Here is a 24076-nt window from a genome sequence, read left to right on the forward strand (position 1 = left end):
TCATACTTAAATCTAGAATTTTTCTGATCTTCACTAAACCATTTGTTTTCTTTTTTTAACTTTGAACCATTTTGTTTTTGATTGAATATTTGATTTAATGCTCTTCGAATGTATTTTCTCTGTTACTTCTGCATTTCAACCTTACCTTCTCTTTGTATACCTCATCGCTGTCGTTGGCATTCTCGTTCTCATTCACAAACAGACCAGAGAAGACTTCAATGGTGGCGGGCAGGGCCTCATCGTCTTTTCCATCGGCTGCCTGACGCTTGGGTCGCTTGCCATTGCAGACGGGCGCCTCCTGGCAGGCAGGATCCTCCAGAGCGCAGAGACGCACATTGCACTCGTAATAGACGGATGTGGTGTAGGGAAACTTGTGTGCCGGGAAGGTCACATTGGCCGCCAGACGATTCTCGGTGTAGTTGAACTGACCCATGATCTCGTTGTCCATGGGACAGCTGCAAATTGATTTAATAATCGGGTTGTACAATAGTTAGCTAGCAAAATTAGGTAACTTACCCATCTTCGCCCACCAGTCGTTGCACACCCCAATCCAAGCCATCGTGCACGATGCAGTCCGTGACGTGCAGACCATAGAGCTTCTGTTGATCGATGCTAATGACAATGGTCAGAGGATCTCCGATCTTGACATCATTCGCAATCTTGTGCTCATCGTTGTAGATCTTCATATGGCAATTGGGCATGGGTATTTCGTTGTTCGTTACTTCGCTCTCATCATTATCTTGGGCATCCACATCGTAGGCATCCTCTTCAAACAGCTGATCATCATCGCCCAAAACTTGTTTATCCAACGATCTGCCATAGTCACGTCGATCATGCTCGTCGCTGCGGAACGCCTGCGGTTTCTGTGCATGCTTGCGCAGATGCTTCTTCTTGGGCTTGACTGCCGCATCGCGACTCTTGTAGGCACAACGCACATGGTAACCGCGTCCCAGATCCGTGATCAGCTTCAGATGCGGCTGCAGCACAATTGTGTTGAAGAACTCAATGCTGCCATCATCCTGAGAAGCAAACAACATACATCAAATAAATGAAAAAAAAAAAACAGAAAATAATATAAAATTGTGGGTCGAAAAAAAAGGGGAAATAAAATATAAACGAATAAAGAGCGAAAATTTAAATTCCATTCGGTTTAAACTTCATTCTATTCGACTCCGGCTGTTGAGAAACAACATCTACAATCTAGATGTTTTAGTTTTCTACAAAACATAAAAATACATATATGTATGTACTTATTTTCTATTTATAAGATTTTATTATTTTTAATTATTCAACTATTTTATTTAATTACTAGACTACAAAATTTTAATAGTGGCATTTTAATTATGACAATATATTCTATTAGTTACTTTATTTAAGAATTCTTTTCGACGTCTGCAGTTTAATATGCAATATTCAAAACTACATAAATATATATGTATGTTATGCTTTATTACCCACATAACATAAATAGAAGTTGCTTTCTAGGTAACAACGTAATAAGCTGCTCTTCTTCCGCCTTTCGCATTTCTCGGCTATTTAATGCAGTCTTAATGAATATGTGATTAAATTCAGCGCCAAGGAAATCGTTACAAGTCTGTAATAAGGGGCATTAAGAAAATTTTCTTGCAAAAAAAAAAATGAGAAAAACAAAAGACTTTGGCAACAAACTCGCTTCTAAATGGAATCACAACGCTGACAATGCTGTTGATGCTAATGCCCAAGAAGCCATATTAGCGAGCTCAGACGGAGTGTGTGTGTGTGTGTGAGCAAGAGAGTGTGTGTAAGTGTACTGTGGGCCAGTTGCCATTGCCTCATTATGCATACAACAGATTCACGCTTCGCTGCAGCCTGAAATTGCCGAGAATTTGATGTGGCGACTTTGTCTTGGGACGTCTCGTTCTCCTCTTTAGATCACGAGCACTTCCTGAAGTTATTTTTTGTTTTTGTTTTATTCCATCTAGCCGTTTGTCTGCTCTGTTGTTGTTCAGAGTGTAGAGAATGGTGCTAAAGCCATGCAGCCAAGTGTGAAGCATTCTGCCACGCCGTGAAGCATTTAGCCAAGTTTGTAGCATTAGAGCTTCAGAAATTAGCAATGTTTGCGTAATGAATTTCAATTTGAATTTGCATTTGATTCTGTTTAGAAGCTGAAATGGAAACTGAATGTGGCAAACAGAAACGAGACGTACTTCCGTTTGTAGTACTTACTCGCGTATTGCAACATGCGTCATCTGTAAGCTGTGTTTGGTCGAAGCTGAAGCCAATTCACATTCTTGCCACTATTCCTATACCTAACGGTGCTTGTCTGCTTGTGCTAATTTCGACTACACAGACAACAGAGACACACACACACATATATATGTATATGGTACTCCAACACTCACACACTCACACTCATTCGCCCATATGTGAGTGCTCGTTTGTGAGCAGCCAGTCAATTGCTGGCGTGGAAGGTGGAAGCCGGGTAATGATAATGGGCCACGACGCGTACGTGACCCGTTCGGAAGAACTTTTTCATACACTGTCTGGCATTGTGTAGTAGGGTATGATAGGTTGAAGAACAGCGAAAATATTAACGCTATAAAATATAGTACGTAGCATATTCAGCATCAACAGCATAGAAAAAGATTTATCTATCTGTTTAAAGACTTCCTTTAAAGAGACTATAATAATAATATTTAAGTTACTATTTATTTAAATATTATTAGGTTGCCAAGTTTAACAAATAATATATTAGATAATAAAAATAGTTCCATATGATAGAAAAAACCCCTAAAGCAATTTATAAATTGACTAGATTTTTTCAAAACAAATAATGTATGCTATTAATGCATAGAAATAGTTCCTTAACTTTTCTAGTAGTAGTATTAAATCAAATTGAAAGCCAGTAAATAATATGTAGTAATAAATAAAATAAAATGCATTTATTTTTCTTTAAAGTAGAACAAATTTGGACGCAATTTATAAATTATTACGAAATTCATTAACTTGTTAATAAGTTCTAATTGTGAAATATTTATTTACATGTTAATTATTATACAAGTAATTATAATAACTAAAAGAAGGGAGTGCTAGCTACTAAGGCCATCGACTCCGTAATTGTGAAATAATTGTATATGTTTCATTAAAAGGTATCTTAATTCTTTAGGTCTATCAGGTATCCCACAGTCGATACCAAACGCTCGTCTACGCTAAGTATTTCTTTTCGTTTGCTTTGTAATTGGGTCCATACAGTATTTGGGCACGGAAATGCTACAATTAAGTGTCGACGTCACCTTTGGGCCATGCTTAATTGCAATTGCTCCCGCACTCGACGCTCATATTCAAACTGATGACACCGCGTAAGCTGAGCTGAGCTCTGCTGCCTCACAAACGTCTTCCGTCTTGTGTCTCTGGGCTGGACATTCGACTTGCCACAGCGACTTTGAGCAGTGGCAACAATAGCAAGTCGAATAATGAGAACAATTCTCTCAGCTGGAGTCGCAGCCCAACGTTAAATCAGACAATGGGCTAATAAAAAGCATCGTAAAATGACATTTAAGACGTGAAGAGCGCAATTCTAACGGTAGACAGCGTCCGACATCTATTATGTCATTATGACACTTCTGTGTCGCGTCGACTTCTCGCGCTTCAAGATGTCGTCATAAAAACCAGAACCCAAAACAACTTCTCGCTCCTCCTGGTGAGGCAGGCAGCAACAGCAGCAGCAGCAGCCAGGTCATCAAGCTCTGGCTGAACGAGTTATGTAAATTAATTAAGAATCAGTTGAGAGAGTTATGCAGATGCGGGTCAACTTCAAACTTGGTATCTGTGCCGTTTATTCTAACGCGAGTTGAGCGACTCATAAGTGTCATGATAAAATTGCTGCTGCTGTTGTTGTTGCGTGGGCGAGTCACCACGCTGACCTTCACTGCAGTAGCGATACACAATAATATCAATAACAATAAAAATAAAAACAAGTTTACATGTGTGCATCGTGTACACTTTTGGCATTTTCACGGTCAACACGCAAAGGCGTCGGCCAATGAACGTGTTTAACGTGGCCGCCAACGTTGCGACTGCAGATGGTCAGAGAGAGAGAGAGGGAGAGAGAGCGAGAGAGGGGATAAAAGGGGAGGGAGTGGGGGATCATCATCTCTTCTATCATTCACTTTGACAGCATTTCACTTGCTTAGAACAAATCGATTTCTGATGCTGACGCCCACTGTGTGAGTTCCCCATAAATGATTTGTAGCAAACAAAAGACTTAGACAACAAACTTGACGTGTTATACTCTTCCCCCCATTTTGTGATTTAATTACAAAAATGTAATTTATAATAAAATCGGAAAATCTCGACTTGCTCTCAGTTCTTTGTGGCTTCCGCTGCTGTTTTGCTGCTCATCAGCTGCGCCGCAATTATAATTTAATTTCAAATGTTTTGCGCCCTTCACGCTGCGCTTAAGTCTACGTGTGTGTCTCTGCTTTGCTGTCTGCTACTGCGACTGACCCTGGGCGTAATGGCTTACGAGTATACGGAAAAAACAATTAAGTAGAATACTCCAAGTGTGCTTACTCGACTATGACACACCCAGCGTGTGTCGAAAATAAGTTTTATTGCTAAAAAGTTTTAAAAGTACGTAAAATTTAGCTGCTGTTAGTCGACTTAATGTCTTTAATATTATAACTTTAATTATTGCTGCTACTGCCTTTGGTAAAGTAAACGAACATATGCTGAAATGATTTTTATTTTTATCTTTTAACATTATTTTAATACTTTATATTTTTTTATTTTTGTAAAAAATAAGCTTTACAATCTAATGCATCTACATATTTTATATTTTTAATTTTAATTAGCATTTAGCATTTTCTAATACTGTAGAAATGTACCTACATTACTATTTTAAATTTTTATTTTTTACATTTGCAATTAAAGATGATGACTTTTTAGTACCTATTTAAACGCGCTTTGCGTAAGAATAAATAAAAAGCTATTTATATTTTTTAGCTAATGGCGTTTGTCATGCGCGAAATTGACAACTCCATTAACAACAATAACACCTCTAACACAACAACAAAACCAGCAACGACAAAACACATTACTGCAGGGTCATATTGAAGCCTCAGCTGGGAGTCAATGGCGTGGCAACTTTTGTGGCTGTTGACACTGCGACTTTTTCCAATGTTGCATTTGCAGCTATGGATGGGCATGCATAATTATACACACTTCAACACACACATGCACATACATACTTGCATTGTATGCAAATATGAGCTCATCTTTTATTTTTAGATGACATAAGCATCCCGTATAGAGATGACATCAACTGCAGCTCAGCTGCAACTCCAACAATTGCCTTCACTTTTAATGACAGACAAGCGTAAATCGTTTCTTATTGATTTTGTCCATTATTAGCGTGGGGCAAACACATCGCTGACAGTTTTGTCTTTTGTTTAATTTTCATTCCCCATTTATTTAACGCTTGTTGCTAGTGTCCACAATGGAGCTCAGCGAACAAACAAAAACGAAAGACTTAGGCAACGAACTCGAATCGAGTGGTCAGAATGTGGAGGGGAGATACATTTGTGGTTGCCACGAATGTGGCATGTTTTTGTTGTTGCCACATGCCACGGCAATTAAAATTGCCAATTTGAAGAAAAATTGTGTCGCGCCAATCGAGCGAAAGGAAAAATTACAAAACCAAAATTGTTTGCCCCAATAAATGGCTGGGAAATTACATTAACATTAAATACGAGAAAAAAATGTAACACAATGACGACACCACAAGACGCGGCTTCAAATACTAAATGCGTGAGTGTGTGTGTGTGCGTGTGCGTGTTGGCCATAAAAATGTCGATGCGTGCGAGTTGCAGCGAACGTTTAGCTCGATGAGTGCTAATTGAGATTTCAAATACACATATGTATATGTATATATGAGCTCCCCTCTCATCTGGCTATAAATACTCGTAAATCGACAATATGGCCCAATAAACAACACATATATGGGGCACACTAACTTTGTTGTTGTTTTTGTCTTGAATGCGCCACAGCTGCTGATATGAGTATCGTTTTTATACGATATTTTATTGGATTTTCTCAATTGGGCACAACTCGGTTTTGTTGCGGGTTATTCGACATGGCACTTGGATCACTTTGGTATCAGTTGTGATATTTGTGATTTAAAGTCTGAGAAATTCTCTATCGTAAATGCCGTTTACAAATTTAATGAATTTATGGGGAGTATTTTCCATAACATTGAAATTTGATGTATTTTTGATATTCGATATTCAGAAAATATTATAACTTCATTTTAAATTGAATATATGATTACGATTATTTTTGTAAAATACTCGAATTCCAAATTAAAGAACTGATTTGTAACTTTAAATTATTATTTTGATAAATATGTTAATATTAATTAGGGAAAATGATTTGTAACTTTTAATTATTATTCCAATATATTGAAAAACTTTAATAGCAAACTAAATAAATGATTTGTAGCCTTAAATTATGATTTGCATATAACTTGAATTACTATAAAGCTACAGCTAGCTAAGGCGTTACGAATATCTATAGCTTTATGTGTGTATAGCTTCAAAGTAGCTACTACCCCACCTCTCTATATCTCTATCTCTCTGTGTATCTTTAAAGGTCTTCCCCTCAATCAGCTACAATAGTTAATGATGCACTTCATCAGCAGTCATCGATTGAATGCCAAAGAGCCACATGATTCGCAATGACTTCATGTGCGTTCTGTGCTGTGCGCTGTGTGCTGTCAAAATGTGGCTAATCATCTTGCTAGTCAATATGGTTATAAGGCTGTTACCTTGTAACCAATCGCAACTACCATATAAGCCGTTAATGGCCATTTCTGTTTGCTGGTTGCTGACCAAGCTCAACTCACACAATTAGCATATGCCAAAAAGGCAGAACCACTTCGCAACCTAACATAACTTGTGATGATATAAGTTTGCCAACAATTAACTAAGAGAGTTGAATCTATGATTGTATAGCGCTTATCTATTGATGACTTACCGTTTCCTTGGGCATCGTGTTGCAGCTGCGCAGTGGCAGCTTGTAGCGCAATGTACCGCTGTGATCTCTGCCAAGGATCAAGCAAATAGATAAAAGTTGATTATAGTTTGCATAAAGTATATTTTAATGCTCGTTTTGTTGTTGTTGTTGTTGTTGTTTACCTGTATTCACTGAGGCATGTGGAGTTCTTGGAGAGGCCTTTTGGGTAGATCATGCCACTGAACAGACCCGTCTCCTGGTTTGTTGGCGCATCTTTAATGCTGATCAGCATCGAGCCGGACAGGCATTTAACCCGCACACTCGGCTCAATGCTGGGCTGTCTGCCTGGGGGCGTGCCCTGTTGCCCCGTTGCCAATGCTTCCGCCTCGGCAGCTGCGATGGCATCGTTTAGTGATGTTTGTGCATCCTCTGTAAGATAAGCGAGTGAAGGAGGTGGAGGCGTCTTTGTAAGTTATGAAATTCAAAAACCGGCAAAATACAGTTATGGCCACAGCCAGAAAAAAACAAAAGCTGAAGGATGTCATGGGGGTACAGCTAGAGATGGTAGCGGGTTTTAAAGCTGACTAACACAACAACTACTATTAAATTGCATTTAATTGAAATTTTTAAAATTTGTGTTTAGTTTTTATTTATGATAAATAAATTTAATTTTAAATTTTTTATTTAAACAATTAGATACTTATAACACATATATTTATTTGTAAGCTTAAATTAAATTAAATTTCGAATAACTTCCTAAAACTAACGAACTAAAACTTATTTTAGTTTTTAAAAATATAACGAAGAGCTTAAATTGTTTGCAAAATATGCATTTCTATTGCTCTTTCCAAATGATTTTATAGAATTCCCATTTTATGCCTCTTATTTGAAGTCACTTCTATTCATGTCAATATAATATAAACAAGTAAGAAAGTTACAGTTGAGTGTGCTCGACTGTGAGATACCCGCTACCCATTTTGAATAAAAGCAAAATATTGCGGTATTTTTTTCAAAATATACCAAAAATGCAAAAATACTAAAAATATACCAAATGGTATTTTTGTTATATCGATATAGTACCACATTCAAAATATACCATAGACGGCATAATATACCAGATTGTCCGCCAAAGCAACTAAGACCCCTAGTAAGTAGGCGTTTTTGCTCATACAAAAGTATTTTTTTAATAACTTCCACAATTTTTATCTGATCGCAACCAAATTTTCAGGAATCATAACTACTATAGTAGTTATTATATATACCAAAATTCGCAACTCTAGCTTTAAAATTCGATTTTTTTGATTTGCGGGGGCGGAAGTGGGCGTGGCAAAAATTTGAAACAAACTTGATCTGCGTGCAAACATAACAAATGCTGTCGAAAAAAAATTATAGCTCTATCTCTTATAGTCTCTGAGATCTAGGTGTTCATACGGACGGACGGACAGACACACAGACACACAGACACACAGACGGACAGACGGACAGACGGACATGGCTATATCGTCTCGGCTGTTGACGCTGATCAAGAATATATATACTTTATAGGGTCGGAGATGCCTCCTTCTACCTGTTACATACATTTCCTGCCGGCACAAAGTTATAATACCCTTCTACCCTATGGGTAGCGGGTATAAAAACTCTTTATTCATCTGCTTCGTGATATCACCTAATAGACGTCACGAATCGAGTTAAAGATTAACCAAGCGACCAATTAATCGTGATATCGATTTTTAAGCGCGACCTTGTCGTGATATAACCTATACGCTTTCGTGTCACGTATCGGCAAAAAGCACGAAACATTCACAGCACCATGAAAAAAGCGATTGGCAAAACTCTGCAGAGCTAAGAAGAAGAAGCATAAGAAGAGGAGTCGCGACTCGCGAGTGGCAGCCAAGACAATGGCATCAACAGAGATGCCCCTGGGAGACGCAGCTACAGCTGCAACATGGCAGCTTGGCAACTTGGCCAACTGCGGAAGCAACTGCTGCGACAAACATGAACAATAACAATAATAACAACAACAACGACAAAAGACGACGACAATGCGAAAGAAGCCAAGTTAATGACATTGAAATGCCATTGAAATAAGCCAAGTTGAGTCGAGAGTTGAGTTTGCGGTATTAGAAAGATGCAAGTTCCTTGAACTTGCCAGCATGAGAACCTTTAAGCGACATGCAACATGTTGCACAGCCTGTGGTTTAGCCAAAAAAACAAAAAAAACAACGAAACGAAAAGAAGAAAAACAAAATAAAACAAAGCAGAGCAGAGGAAAAGCAAAGCAAACTTCAAGTAATTGCATTGCCAAGAACTGTGGCAAGCTGCAAGCTTAGTTGCAGGGCCGCGTACGTGCAGCATGCGAGAGAAGGAGACACGTACTCCAGAAGAGAAGTGTGATGGTGACTAGAAGTGTGTATGCAGCACGACACCTCGCGTGCAGATTGCTCTTGCCCCTTGCCTCATGCCTCTTGCAGTGATCTTCTTGCTTTTTGCACTTCTTTTGTGGCTCAGCAGCAGCAGAAGATGGCGTTGCCTTTTGCTGCTGTCTTTGCTTTAGTTCAACGAACCTTTCAGCATTTCGCATCAGTTCACTTCACTATGCTTCTATTCCTATTCTCTTCCAGCTGCACAGCTCCAGCTCCATATGCTGCTGGGCAAAGTAATTGCATGCAACTTCCAACTGGCAACTTCCAGCTTGCAACTGGCAGCTTAGAGCCGGTTTTGTTGATCAGTTTGGCCCGAAGCTAAACTCATGGCTAAGACGTTCTCTATGCTGTGTGTTATTCTGCTCTCGCTCTGCTTGGACTGGCACATAAAATGTTTAATGTGTCTTTCAATTATGCACAATTTTGTGCAACAGCAACAACAATTTTCTCCCTCTATCTCTAGATCTCTTTTTCAACTTAGCAACCTTATAATAAACCTATTGAGTCTTGTTTTGAAAACTGCTTTTAGTTTTCTCCTAATTTTTATTTCTATATATAACATTTTAAATTGTTTTGTAAAGTGCATATTTTATTCATCTGCTAAATTCCTAGTCAAATATGGACCAAGAAATTGATCCCGAATTGTCAACGAAATCTTCTCAAATGCAGCAAACAAATGAAGTATCTTTAATAGAAGATTTATCAGACAACCATTTAACAAACGAGTCTGAACAAAGCGAAGAAGTTCAAGTACCAGATAATGTGGAGAAAAAGAGGCAGGACTTTTTACAAATGATTGAACAGAAAATACAATTGCTGATGATAGTACTTCAGAATGACGAGGGCTCAACGTCCATTGACTCGGATGAGGACTTTGTGGCGATGTTGCTAACAGATCACACAAATGAGCTAGAGAGAGATGAACTTGCAATGGATTTAATACACTTTGAGGAACAACTGCAATGTGGCAATGATGAGGAGACGACGCCAAGAGGATCGCAACCGGCACAAACTCAGCTTATTGAGGGGGTGTTGGAAGTGGTCGCAGAAGATAGCCAGGTTCAACTAGATAGGGATGAGGATGCTACGCATAGAGGATCAAAATTGGATCATGACGAACAAACTGAACTTGACGTTAAGCCTGAATCTGAAACTGAAGTGAAGTCAGATTTTGTCGCCCAGTTGCTGCTTGACATATCACTGCCCAAAACAGACTTTTCCACATCGGATGCGGAGCTTAAGGTAAATTGTAAAAACCTAAATTCATACAGAACATGCTCAGAGAGTTTATTTTTAGCAAAATGAGCCACAGAAATCTGAGGAGCCTGCGTCCTGTGAAAGCTCCATAACAGAGATGTCAAGGTATGAAAATTACTTAACCAAATAAAATAAATTTTAATTAAACATCTTTGTTAGTACCTTTGGAACCATACTCAGCGACTCCTTCAGCCTGCAGAATTTGCTCGATACGAGCGGCGTGATCAACATAAAATGGCCAGAAGGTTATGAATCTTACTTAACGAAGAAGATTTTATCAGTTCTTCAAAACGAAGAAAGCTACAACATCAAAGTGTATATCGGCACCTATAAATTCCATTGTCAACTTGACATATTGCAGTTATACTCGTCGAGTGTTTTGCCCAACCCAAAACAGACGCCATACAAAATGCGTTTGCCCGAGGATCAGGTGAAGCCAGATGCCTTTAAGGCTATCTACAGTTGGATGACACACGACGCGCCCGTCCAGCTGGAGAAGTTCAACAAACGCAGCTTAATCGAGTTCTACAAGGCTGCGAAGTATCTAAGCGTTGCCGAGCTCAATGATGCCGTCGGCAATGTGCTGGACAAGATCAGGCATGAGGGCGAAGCGTTCGACATGTTGCTCGCCTTTGCCAGGTTTGGATTGACGGACTTTGAGCAGCTCTTTCTATCCAGAATTAGTCGTTTCTTTCTGACCATTGTCTCTTCGCTGGAGTTCATGGAGTTGTCGTTGAGTTCTATACGCCAGCTACTCAGCAGCAGTTTTTTGGGCGTCAACAGCGAGATTGAAGTGAGTGAGAGTTAAGTTTTACACAAATGTTCTATTTTTGTAAGTTCCCATCTGCAGGTCTTCTATGCTGCTGTGCGCTGGCTTAGCCACAATTGGCCACAGCGTCGGTTTCAAACGCAGGATGTCGTTAGCTGTGTCCGCTTTAACCTGCTGCCTCCCATATTTCTGCGCTTCCTGCAGGAGCCACAGAACACGCAGGTCATGGACTGCATTGCCAGTTCTAGCTTGGTAAAGGAGATGATTAACCAGGCCTTTGTGTAAGTTAAAAGTTGTAAGAATATTACAACTCCTGCCAATTCTCATCCTACAACTGATATTACCACCCATTAGTTTTAATTTCAATCCAACTTAATATAAAATCATGTGGAATATTAATGTTAAATTTTGTTATTTTAGTTAAAATCTTTCAGTTCACTTTTGTTTCTTATATAGTTTTTGGATACATATCTTTCTTGCTGTTTTCTAGTTTTTATTATTTATTTGCGATCTATAACTTAATTGTTGATTGTTGATTGACGATTGATCTACATCTTTTCCAATCAAATTTCAATTGCAGTGCAATATGACTTAACTGCAACTTATTATTATTGTCGTTTCTGGCTTTGCTTTTACTTTTCTCACTATTATTGATTATACTACTGACATCGATATAGCTTTTAACTTTAATCCAATTCTTTTGCATCTTAACAGGTACACTTCTGCGGAGCTCTACTCGCAGGATCCCAAGGATCATCTGATGTTGCAGTTGCCTGATTATGTTGCAACGGTGCCTCGCAAGTGGCTGTTTGATCCAAAGTGTTCGTATCACACTAAAATCGCCTGCAACATGCGGCAGACCTTCAGCTACGAACAGTTTCTCGAGTATCTGGGTATGTTGCAGCACAACAAGCCCGAGGAGTGGCAAGAGCTCAAGTATCTGAACGAAACAACGATTAGCTGCTGACCACGTGAGGGGGTGTCATTGTGACACACACACACGCACACACACGCAGAGTGGTGTTTGGCAACATTTGGCAAGTTATTCAATTTGGGGAGTCATCGTTTTTTAATAAGACAGCTAAATGCGACATGAATTGACTTTTGTTTGCCACACGATTATGTGACTGACGATTTATGCGGTTGCCTTTGTCGTTGACTTTGCTGCTGTTGTTGTTTGTATCTTTACCGTTGCTGTTGTTGTAGTTGAGTGTTGCGATGGCTAACGAGTTAAACGCGGCGTCAACACCTTCACTTTTTGGCCACGGTTGCCAACTGCGAACAGGAGCAGGAACTGCAGCTAGTTGTCTAGTCTCTTGAGAATAGTAAATGTTAATGGAACGACTTTAAAATACCCTAAGGGCATAATTATCATAAGATTTTAAAAGGTTGTCCGTTGCATAAGATTGTCAAAACTGAAAGTTTTCCTATAATAACTTTTGCAGTCTACTACGTTGCATAAAATATATATGATTGTTATGAAGCAATTCGTTATGCAGATATTCAAACTATATATATTCAAACTGTTGTGAAATTGATATGCATAGGTATTATTTGAAGCCAGGGGAAACAGCTTCATCCGCAAACAATGCAGGGCAAAGTGTAAGCTGGCGCCATCTAGCGTTGCGTAGCCTCATACTTCAGTTTTAAACTTGACATTTCTTGGTCGACTTTATGTCTTTACCTAGTTAGCTAAGCAAATAGAGAGATTCAATGTACTTACTCGCAGAGGTCGGGATCTGTGCACCATGTGTCGTTAGAGTTGCAATTGTCTGCAAAGAAAGTGGATAGAGGAGAATGCTCATTAGCAACGCAATAATGGGGACACTGGAGGATGACGATGACGATGACTTTGGCGATGCCCGCGATGAGCTGGGCCATGACCATGAGGCCAACTGCGACCCATAAAGCCGTTGACATAAATCACGAACGAGCCGACATTAATGCCGGACTAATCTCTGTGGCAGGCAGCTTGTAGCTCCTTTAATTAAAATGCAAATGCCACAAAATGCGGCAAGAAGATTTTAGTTTCATTCGTGTTCAATTGCGAAGCTGGAGAAATGGGAAACATTATTCTCACGATTCTAGACGAGAAACTTTCGCCAGCTCGCGCCAGGTTAGAGTTGAAACCCAAGACGACGCGGCGATGATCACGCTGAAATGAAGACTGAGACACAGAGAGCTGCTTAGAATCTAAGCTAAGCTAAGCATGGAAAGCTTGTTGTTGTGCCACTTTTATTTCGTTTCTTTTTTTTCTTTTTATTTTGGCAACTTGGCACGAACACGAATCGATTTTTAGCACTCGCGAGAAGAGCAGGAAAGCAATTGCGGGGGCAGCGTGTGGTGCAGGCATGAGTAAACATGCCCCAAAGTGTTTGGCGGATTGATGTTGATGCCACAGCTCATATTCGGGTTAATCGCTGGCAACTGATTGATGTCTGGCTCAGCTCTGAGTAAGGCTGAAATATAGCTTGGGATTTGTATTTGGAATGTTTGCCACATATAGAAATGGATATTTGCTAAAATATCGATGGAAGTTTGTTACGAATATTTATGGCTACGATATTGGTAGATAAAAATAAAATATAGTTGCGGAGATGCGAATGGGAAAAAGCTAAAAGAAATTTGATACTGGTGATAAGCAGAAATGTCGCTTAAATAACTTAGCAATTTAAATGGATTTTAACTTTTGGTTTAGAAAGATAAAAGAATCAAATGAAATAATTTAACTTCACAATCTTCATACAGATTTTTAAAGCTCAATAATTTTGTAAACTAAATGAAATTAAATTGTGTTCACCGGTCAATCGTAATTATTTAGGACTTAAAAGCAATATTCACTCTACTTCTTTTAATATGTATAAATATAAAGCTTGCATCTGGTTTACTTACGATTATGTGCAGCGCTGTGCAGAGAATTTGAGAGCTTGACTTCATAGTGGCAGCTGCAAAAAATATGGGAGAAGAGCAGAGAAGTGACAGACGATTAATGAGCATCAAAAAAGGGAAAGAAAGAAACTGGTTTCAAGATCTGCACAATGCGATTACATTATGCTAAATCATAAACCAAACCCACAAAAAAATATATATATTGTACGTATAATAATGAATTATTGATGTGTATAGCATTGTGAGTGTGTTTTCGCCCAACTTATGCCCCAAGGCGAAACTTTCAACAGACAAACAAAAACGCATACAGAGCCCTCGCAATTGGGTCAGCAAAGTGGCGGGGGAGAAAGAGGGGGGAAGCATCCGCTTGTTGCGTGTAACAGCCAAAATATAAAAATGGGTTGAAATCAGCATAAAAAAAGTGGAGTTTGCAGCCCAGGAAGCGCTGAGTATAACGGTACAGGCGTTGTGACAGGGCCGCCTCAACGAGATGTTGCATGCCTCATGACAACAACACAGAAGCTGCAACAGCAACTTGAGCATCAACAACACTTCGGACAACAAAGCCAAACAGGTATTAAACACATATCAATAACCAAAATGGAGCAAATGATAAGCACTTTTCATGCGACTTGGCAGCATTTCCTGCATTGCATTTACAATTCAGCTTGCTGCTCACAGGTTATTGGTAATTGCAGCTCTTGCTGTGGCTATTGCTGTGAGAATATTGATAGCTACCAGTCATGGCCAGGAAGGAGACTTCGCAGATCATTATCACTCTAACGCTGGCTTAGCGCTGCTTGCGACCCAAAAGCCGCCAAGCCAAAGCAACAAGCGTCTTACATGCTATAAGAGATGACCACGCGCGATAAAATGCTGACAATGATTTCTGGTTAAAGTAAATTACACAGTAGCTATAGAGAGAAGGGTATGCTGGACTACAGAAGAAGGAAGTTGTTGGATAGATACAAATTTAAAGCGTTCTTTATGCAGTATAAAACAATTTTTAACAACACCTTTGATTGCAAGCATAATTCTAAAGCCATGTTCTTGATTTTTGGTATTTTCACTATCCTTTGTGATTCCCGATTTGTGATTTGACTACGATCAAATACAAAATTTGCAAGCTTTTCAGCTGTCGTGGCTTGATTGTCTAGGCTGCAATCTATATTTTAAATTAAATGTAATGGTATATCCCCATATCTAATAATCCTTTTGTTATCTTTTAGTATTCCTTCAGAAAATGAATTTGTTATAGTATTTTCACGATAATATCACATTACTGGAAAGTTTTTCAAGACAAAGCTGTAAGTTTGCTTTGGTATATTTCAAGTGTAATGGTATATCGTTATACCAAATAAACCTTTAGATGTGAATCAGTATTTTTTCGGTCAATTAAATCTAAATTCTATTTTAAATATAATATTGCTTTGTATAACGTTTATCTCACAGTAAACTGTAGATGTCTCACTTATTTAATTTGTGTTGCTGATAACCATTAGACAAAGTATTCTCTAAGTCTATCACTGGCTTCCAAGAAACACACTCCCATTTGTTGCTTCTACTTATTGTTGTTTACTCTTTGGCTGCCAACACATTTCATTCACAACTTTATGATGTCACAAGATGCCAGACAAACACACAATTGATAGGCAGACAGACGGACGGACGAACAGACGGAAAAACCGACTCACCCATTGAGATGCAACGTTGATTGTTGTTGCCGTTGCTGTCGCTGTTGCAGTAGCAGTTACAGCTGTTGCAAGCAAGCGCCGTAATCTCTTTAGGATTTTGTGTTATTATTTAAATTGGGTCAAACGATATCGCGAGCGTCTCGTTGATTAATAGCTGGCATTATGTTCGTCTTTCTGAGTGCACTACGAAAATTAACCTCGACAATTTGTGAAGCCCACACGTTCCAGAGTTTTTCCCAACCGCATTGACACAGTTGAAGCAATAAACTGAACTAAAGCCAATGCAAAATGCTTACTAATACTACTAACTACATGCCACTAACAACAATGTGAACTGCGAGCCGCACAATGAACGCAGTGCAATAAATTAACTGAAATTAGCTGCATGACGCAATGCGGCATTTAGCGCAAAAATGTCACTAACAAAAATACAAATAATCGTAAGCTAAATAGAAGTAAATAAAAATAAAACTAAAAATAAATGCGCAGCTCATGCAGGTAAAAAACAAATGGAAATCAAACCCACAAAATAAAATAAAAATAAAATGCGGTGCGCATTGCTCTCAATGGAAATTATGAATAATGAACTCTTGATTGGCATCTGCTCTCGTTACCCAGTTTCATTGTAAAAAAAAAAGAGAAAAAAAAAGCAAATGATTCACATTTGCAAAAAAAAAGTGAGCGAAATGGGAGCAAGTGACCTTCGTATCATGGGGGAGCTGTCTGATATTGCTCTCGAATTTCAAATTGCACGAATTGTGAATTGCGAGTTGCATGAGCTCGACTAGATTCATGAATCTGCAAACAAATGGACATAATTACGAATAGTTGCTGAGTTGGGGATGAAGTTGCATTAAGAGCTTTCAATTTGACTATTCAATATAATCTCTATGGAATAAACTATATTAACGAGATTTAAGTGTGACTATGGCACTGAATTAAAAGAAAGCAAATGATATTATAATTTTGTTCTTCCAGCAAATGTATATAACAGGCAGAAGTATTACGTTTCGTATATTATATTGGTATATTTAAATAATAATATTGTTTTTCTTATACTGAAAATCAGTATTTCATAGTCGAACACATTTGACTGTAGCTTTCTTATTTGATTTTGAGTAGAATTAACAGAGTTAAAAGAATTTTGTGTAATATCTTTTGAATTGTTATTTGCCAATAATTACTTGGTTATTATTCTTTTTAAGTATTCAGAAAATTAAATGTGAGCTTAATGAGTCTCTACGAAACGCAAAGTAATTATTTATTTAGGCCTTTATTGAGGCCTTTAGGCTGACAAAAAGTAATTACAAGTTTTATTTCTAAATTACTAAATTGGTTTCTACGGTTTGCTTTTTAGGAAGTCAACTTTTTATAGCTGATTCTTCATTTCATTAGAGTAGCAAACATTCATACTAATTGTTTATTTATTATTTGCTAAATCACTAAAGTTTACTTTTAGCGTATATCATATTTATTCAATTATTTGCAGTAATTAAAATTTTATTTCGTCTTGTCTAAATTGAATTCTAAGGTCTGCTTTTAAAGAAAACAACATTAAGATTCTTAATTCCACGATTTACTATGATTGTTAACTATTTATTATTAAATACAGTACTAGAAGTTGTATTCAATTATTCGTTTGCTACCCTTGAGTGAATGCACAACCAGCAACTACATAATATATGTTATATTGTATTATGCATGTGATAATATCATATTATGCATGTCTCCCGCTTTTAACATTGAGTTTTCATCATGAAGTCATTCAATTGATCACTGCGGCATCAACTGACTGAGTGCGCTCAGCTGTAACGGATATTTATATGCGATTGTCAAGTGTCGAATTCGTTTGACACACATTCCATAACACCAACAGCAACAACAACAAAACCTTAAAACTAAACAAACGCGAGTAAAAAAGCCGACAAATGGGCCGTGCAACTGAATAAATTAAGCAAGCCAGAGGGAAAAAATAACAAAAAAAAAAATACATACAACAAAATAGGAGAGACAATTGGGTAAACAAAACAAACATACACTTTTTGTTTAAACAATTGCATTTTCATTTAATGTGGCGACTAAATGACCTCGCGTGTTTCCACTAACATTTCCATATATGCAAAACAACAACAACAAAAACGGCAGCGATAAGATTTTATGTTTAATTTTTACAGCTTTCTGCTTGAGCAAAATTGAAAGGAAAAACTAAAAAACTGTAAAAGCCAAATACCAAAAAACTAAAAAGCTTTGCGCGTAATTGTGCGTTAAATGTGTGTGCGCATGTTTTAATTTTCCAGTTTTCCAGCTGCTAATTGAGCAGCAAATGTCGGCACATTAGGGTTAAGTTGGAAAATGCTCGCATTACGGTTAATAATTTGAGTTTCAGTTTAATCAAAAAACTGCTAATCGAGTTGCGGCATCTGAACTAGTTCATTGAGCAGAAATTATGTTGCTCCACATAAAAACGAAAGACTTAAGACACAAACTTTAAGCGCCCTACTGTGACGCGATTAAATCACAGTAAGAAGCACAAAATAGATGTAGAACTAGACGTTGAAGAGGAAAAGGAAGAACAACAACAACAACAAGAGTAAGCACATCGATAAACGGGTTAACTTCATTAGAATACGAGCGGAGTCGTTATTTTACAATTAGAATATCACACGCTAACAATCGGAATACAAGTAGCAAAGTAACTAGCGAGCATGCTCGACTTTAAAATATGCGATACATTTTATTTTTATTTATATATGATCTAAAAGCTAAAACTTATAAAATATTACTAATAAAGGATTAAAATATGTGTACTTATTGAATCGCAATTTTTTTTTCATTTTCTTTTTAAAAAGGAGAATATGATGATTATAAAATTATGCAATATACGATCCGAGGTCTTTTATGGTATTAGCTAACAACACGGAAAAGTCGAGAACGTCTATCATAAAATTTGTATTCTTCAAAGTTGTTAAACTTTTGTTTTACCATTGAACAAATGTTAGTTATACAAATTAAAATAGTTTGTGTATTATTAAAATAATTTGTATAATTTAATTATTAGCTAGTTATAGAAATAAATACAAATACAAGTGTAATCATAATATGGGAGTGAAACAATTGATATTTTCTAATAAGTTTTGTTTGTTTTAATAACCTATAAATTGATCATTTAAATCTGATGTTCTAATGAGCATTTATTAAATTAAAAAAATTTTAAATTGTGTGGTTGAAGTCTCGGAAATATTCTTCCCAAATTGAAAAGGTTCTAACTCCTCATGGCTTTCCAATTGTGTTCCTTTCTCTCATACCAAAGTTAAGGTTTGGTTCTAACTTAAAAGACCTTTCTACACAATGCCTACCTGGTATGAATACGGTCATGCAAATTGCCAAAGGCAATACAAAAAACTGTGTTAAACACACACACACATACTGAGACACACCAAGCACAATGTTTGACCTATTTGAAATGGGCATCGACAGCAACGACGACGGAGACGGCGACGGCGACTTTGTGGCCAAGAGCCAAGATTCTAACAACAACTGACAACAACTTTCGGTTGTGGTTAAGCCAAGTGCCATAAAAATGAGAAATCTTTGGCAATCATCGTTCAATCTCGAAGCTTTGCCCTTTCCCCTTTTCGTCCACCGCGTTCTCAGATGATCAATCAGTATGAAAGAAGTTGCGTATGGCTAATTTCGCTGCAATTTTCGTTAGAAAGTAAGTTGGCCAAGACAAGACGCGCAGCTTGGCTGCATTTTTCACTGCGTGTCTCGTGACTTGTGCTGCATTGTGTTCTTAATTATGATAATTAATGGTGAAAAGGGTCAATACAAAACACTGGAAAACGCATAAAATATATTTCTATGTCTGTGTGTCTTTACTTCATCTTCATCTGTGTTGTTTTTGTTTTTTTGTGAACAGTTAACAGTTGCTGCTGCGGCTTAACAATGTTGTTTTTGGGGTCAGGCATGGCTTTTATTTGTTAGCTTCTTTTTGTCTTAGCTTTTACTTTTACCTCAGCGCTCAGCGAGAGAACTTCAAGCGCGTTCGAGTGCTAATCAAATGCGTTAAAGATCATGATCAAAAAGCCAATTGAACACAGACTTTCACCTGCTTAACTATGCAGAGGACGGATGGATGGACGGGGGGAATTAGAATTTCAAATCGAAGACTTATAAACAAATATGTCGTTTAAATGCCAGGTAGCCGACGAAGCCAGCGATGAGACGACAATTAAGTGTCATTTGGCTGCCAGCTTAAGGTAACAATTTGTGGTGACTAAAAGCGGGGGGCAGAAGAGCCAGAAGGAAGGCTGAGGGTAGACTGATCAAAGTTAACGCAGTCAACCAATCGGAACGGATGCTTTTTTTAGTTTTGTTTTTTTATTTTACTGTCTAGCATTTTGCCTCAAGGTCATTGCAATTGCCCATCCGTCGTCGTCGTCTCAAATGAGCTAACAATGCTTTAATTTGCCATTAGCCAGACAACAACAACAGCAACAACAATAGTTAACAATAAACAACAAACAATAGATGCAATTGCAACGCCAACATTAACGCCAATTTCCATTGTATTGTTGAAAATGTTCATCAGCATTTTCCAGCTGCGCGTCTGACCAAGTTTTATCTTTATTATGATTGTGGCGTCAATTTGCCAATAACAATTAAAATAAAGTGGTAAAATTGTGGTAGATGCAGCTCAACTTAAAAAGGTAATTATTTAGCCACTAACTTCTTCTAGAGGTAGCTCGATTGCAACATGACCATAAAATTGTCTTTGCCCAGCATTTTGGACAGAGCAAGTTTCAGTTAAGCGACGAAATTGGAAAGGCTGAGCTCATTATGTTGTCCTTGTGCAATGGCTGAGATACTCTGGATATTAGAGTTAAGAGGTTTGTTAACAGCTCAAGCTGATAAATAAACTATTTATTTTATTATTATAAAAAATACTTATATGTTGACTGGCAATTTTTCCATATTATTACAATTTATTAACACTTATAACTAACATAATAAGAGTTCACGCAATTTGCATTTAGGTGTCGAGGTCTTATCGCGAGTTTACTCCCTAGGGTTATTAGCTATAATATTAAATGTAAACATTATATTGTAATTAATATTGTATAAGAAATTATTAAGTATTTTACAGATTTTACTCAAGAAAATACTTTATTTTAGTAATTTCATTTGAAGGGAAGAGCGAAGGCTTTAATCTGCATGAAAATAATATTAAAAGAAGAATACAAAAGAATAGAGTATTTTAATTTCTGGTAATTGCAACATTTATGAGGTATTTGCAAATTGTAAATGGGTAATTCTCTATTTAGTGAAAAAACGTATACCAAAACATTTTATAATTTTTAGTTCTTCTTAGCTCTCGATTAGAACTTTAAATAGAGCCAAAAAGGATTTTGAAATTATTATTAATAAATTAGAATAATATACTAACAGGTGAATTAAAATATTTTCCGGTATAGTCCAACTTAGTTCGCTCAAAATATACTTCGTCATTATAACACTACATTTTAAATGGGTTATAAAAACATTGTCTTAACTTAACTCCAAATATTGACTTTGCAATTAGAGTCAAAGTTGCCACGTTGGCATTGTTTAAGCTCTCTGCAGAGTATTAGTTAGTCGCTAACTTCTTTGCATTCTTACAACGAATATTTGCAGACATGCGTCAATATTGGACTTGCGTGCATGTCAAGTCGTGAGTTCGTCCGTCCGTCCGTTCGTCAGTCCAACAAGTTAGTCAGTTAGCCGCGGTTGCAAAACCCGCCCGCGTTTGGCAAAGTGCGTTAAATTGGAGCGCCGACAAGTTGCCACATCTTGTGTGAGGCATGAGAAGCAACAACAAACGGAGCACTGCCCAAAAAGTGTGTTGCGTCTTTTATGATTTGTTTGCTCAGTTTTCAGCTTTCAGCGTTCAGCCAATTCCATTTCCATTACAATTTCATTGTCTTCGTTTTTTTTTGGGTTTTGTCTTTTCGCCACGCAGTTACGTAAAATTTTTTACAAATTGTTTTTTTGTCGCTGATTTGTCAAGATGTTCAATTTGGCTTTGGCTCAGTGCAAAAAAAAAAGACGCTTATTCAAGCTTATTGAACACCCACAGTCAAAGTTGACGCGCCCTGAGGCGCAGCTCTTTTTCTTCAGCCAATTTTTGACGCCTAGCTTGCTTATCTTTTCTTTCTTTTTTGCTTAGCCAAAAATAAAATAGAAACACGCAACAGAAATTCGCATTGAACGTGACTTGAGCTACGTTTGTTTTTTGAGTATTTTTTGTAGCCGTAGGACTTGAATATGTTTCGATTTTTATCAGCGGCCCCAACAACAACAGTTTTACAGTTGCCAGACATTTACTTTGCTTTTTTATTTGGCTTTGGCTTTGGCTTGGCGCCCATTGTCTGAATTTGTTGTTGGCTTGTTGGTTAGTTGGCTGTTGTCTATCGGCTACCTGGGGCCAATAGCAAAACTTGTTTTGTTTTTTGCTTTTTTTTTCGCCGATCACCGATCGCCTAACAGTTCCGTTTTCTGCCTGGTTTTCAGTTTTTTTTTTTAGCATTGTTACTGCGCCTAGAAGTGCTTAGAGTCGAGGCCTTCAGTTACAGATACTACCATATAGTACATATTTAAAAGAGAGCTAAACTTTTTTTTAACTAATTGGTAATTGGAACAATGCCAGACTTAACTGCAAAGTGCGCTATAAAAATTATATATTTGAGAAAAGCCAGTTTTATATTCAATTAAATGAAGAACCTCTAGCTATAAAAGAAAATTTTATTTGTTGGTCTTAACAAGTTGTCGAACATAACTTTTAATTAGTTTAAAAATAACTGTTGCTACTGTTTGAGATACTTAAACAGAATTCAATGACTGAACCTTCTCAGCTTGTTAATTTTAAATATTTCGTTGCCATAATTCTCAAAATAACAGCTAAGCAGTAAAAGTCAAATACCTTTTGCGTCATTCGCTGCGATTTTTGGCTGTCTACACTCAAAATGAACGGCATCAAGCAAATGCGAATACGAATGCGAGCGAATGATCTGGTTCAAAAGTCATGACTTTGCCGAACATGCACCAGTTTTATCGTACTGTTTTGTTGCTGTTGTTGTTTTACTTTTTTGCTGTTTTTGCCTAGCTGCCAGACAGACAAATAGACAGCCACACCCACGCCCCGTTTTGGCTTGGATTTGAAAGTGTTTTGCGAACCATAGTAAAAATACTACAAGCTACGTTTGCTCTACACAACTTGCAGCAGCACAGAGAGAAAAATTAACGACAATTAACAAAATAAATGAAACCGAAATCAATGTCCTTGTTATTAGTTTGAAAATTAATAAAAAAAATATTATATTTAAGATCTAACTGACTCCCTTTTAACAAACTAACTAATTATCTATAATAAAAATAACAACAAAAATAAATGAATAAATATTATATTAATGCGAATTTGTTTTAAAACGAATATTATAATGGTGTTTTCTTTGTAAAAAATTTGTACTCTAGTAAAGTTCTAATTATCATTTAGTAAGAATGAATGAAATATTCGAATCAACATTTTTGTGGTCAAGATTTCTGGTTTTTAAGCTTGAGTAATTTTTGATATTTATAATGATTAATAAACATTACTCATACTTTTTTTCTTTGTGTAAACTGTTGGGCTAAACTAACCCACGCAGTGCTTGTTGCATTAGCTAAAGGCTGCATTTAAGTCGGTCTGTATTTTGGCCAGCAACAAGCGTTTTTTATGCACAGAATCCAGCCAGACTACTTTTCATTTAAAACAAACACGACAAAACACAGCACAACGACTTAGAGCCGGACTCGGCTGCAACCGCAACGACCTCAGATGTCGAGTGAGTCATGTGTAGTAGATACAACTGAAGCCACGCCTTGCCAAAAAAAAAACAACAACTGCACAAATTATCAGATTTGCATAATTATTAGAGACTGTTCAACTCTCACGTCATGGCGATTGTGATTGATTGCGACTGTGAGTAATGCGTGCACAGCAAGTTCGTTGCCTAAGTCTTTCATTTTGGAAGCCGTTA

At 37.4% G+C, this 24076-nt stretch overlaps 2 protein-coding genes across 6 annotated transcripts in view; one reads left to right on the top strand and one right to left on the bottom strand.

Moving 5' to 3' along the window:
- The window catches only part of LOC117571474 (uncharacterized), a 29741-nt gene that overhangs the window by 1404 nt on the left and 4261 nt on the right, over positions 1-24076 (bottom strand). For 4 of the 5 annotated variants that reach the window (XM_034253636.2, XM_052005923.1, XM_034253633.2 and 1 more), the window contains 6 exons: positions 14332-14384; positions 13163-13211; positions 7173-7419; positions 7012-7078; positions 517-1019; positions 146-455 (listed from right to left, as the gene is read on the bottom strand). In XM_034253636.2, the coding sequence (XP_034109527.1) occupies positions 146-455; positions 517-1019; positions 7012-7078; positions 7173-7419; positions 13163-13211; positions 14332-14376 (1221 nt within the window). In that variant the 5' untranslated portion in view covers positions 14377-14384. Of the gene's footprint in view, positions 1-145; positions 456-516; positions 1020-7011; positions 7079-7172; positions 7420-13162; positions 13212-14331; positions 14385-16022; positions 16046-24076 lie in introns of those variants that run through there. The other variant, XM_034253632.2, reaches the window with a different exon arrangement.
- Positions 9920-12530, top strand: LOC127565754 (uncharacterized). Its single transcript, XM_052005922.1, has 5 exons — positions 9920-10655; positions 10711-10775; positions 10830-11463; positions 11521-11720; positions 12154-12530. The coding sequence occupies exons 1-5, from the start codon at positions 10032-10034 to the stop codon at positions 12404-12406; spliced, it is 1776 nt and encodes a 591-aa protein (XP_051861882.1). The 5' UTR covers positions 9920-10031; the 3' UTR covers positions 12407-12530.

This window comes from Drosophila albomicans, chromosome 3 (genome assembly GCF_009650485.2).
Source record: "Drosophila albomicans strain 15112-1751.03 chromosome 3, ASM965048v2, whole genome shotgun sequence".
Lineage (NCBI taxonomy): Eukaryota > Metazoa > Arthropoda > Insecta > Diptera > Drosophilidae > Drosophila > Drosophila albomicans.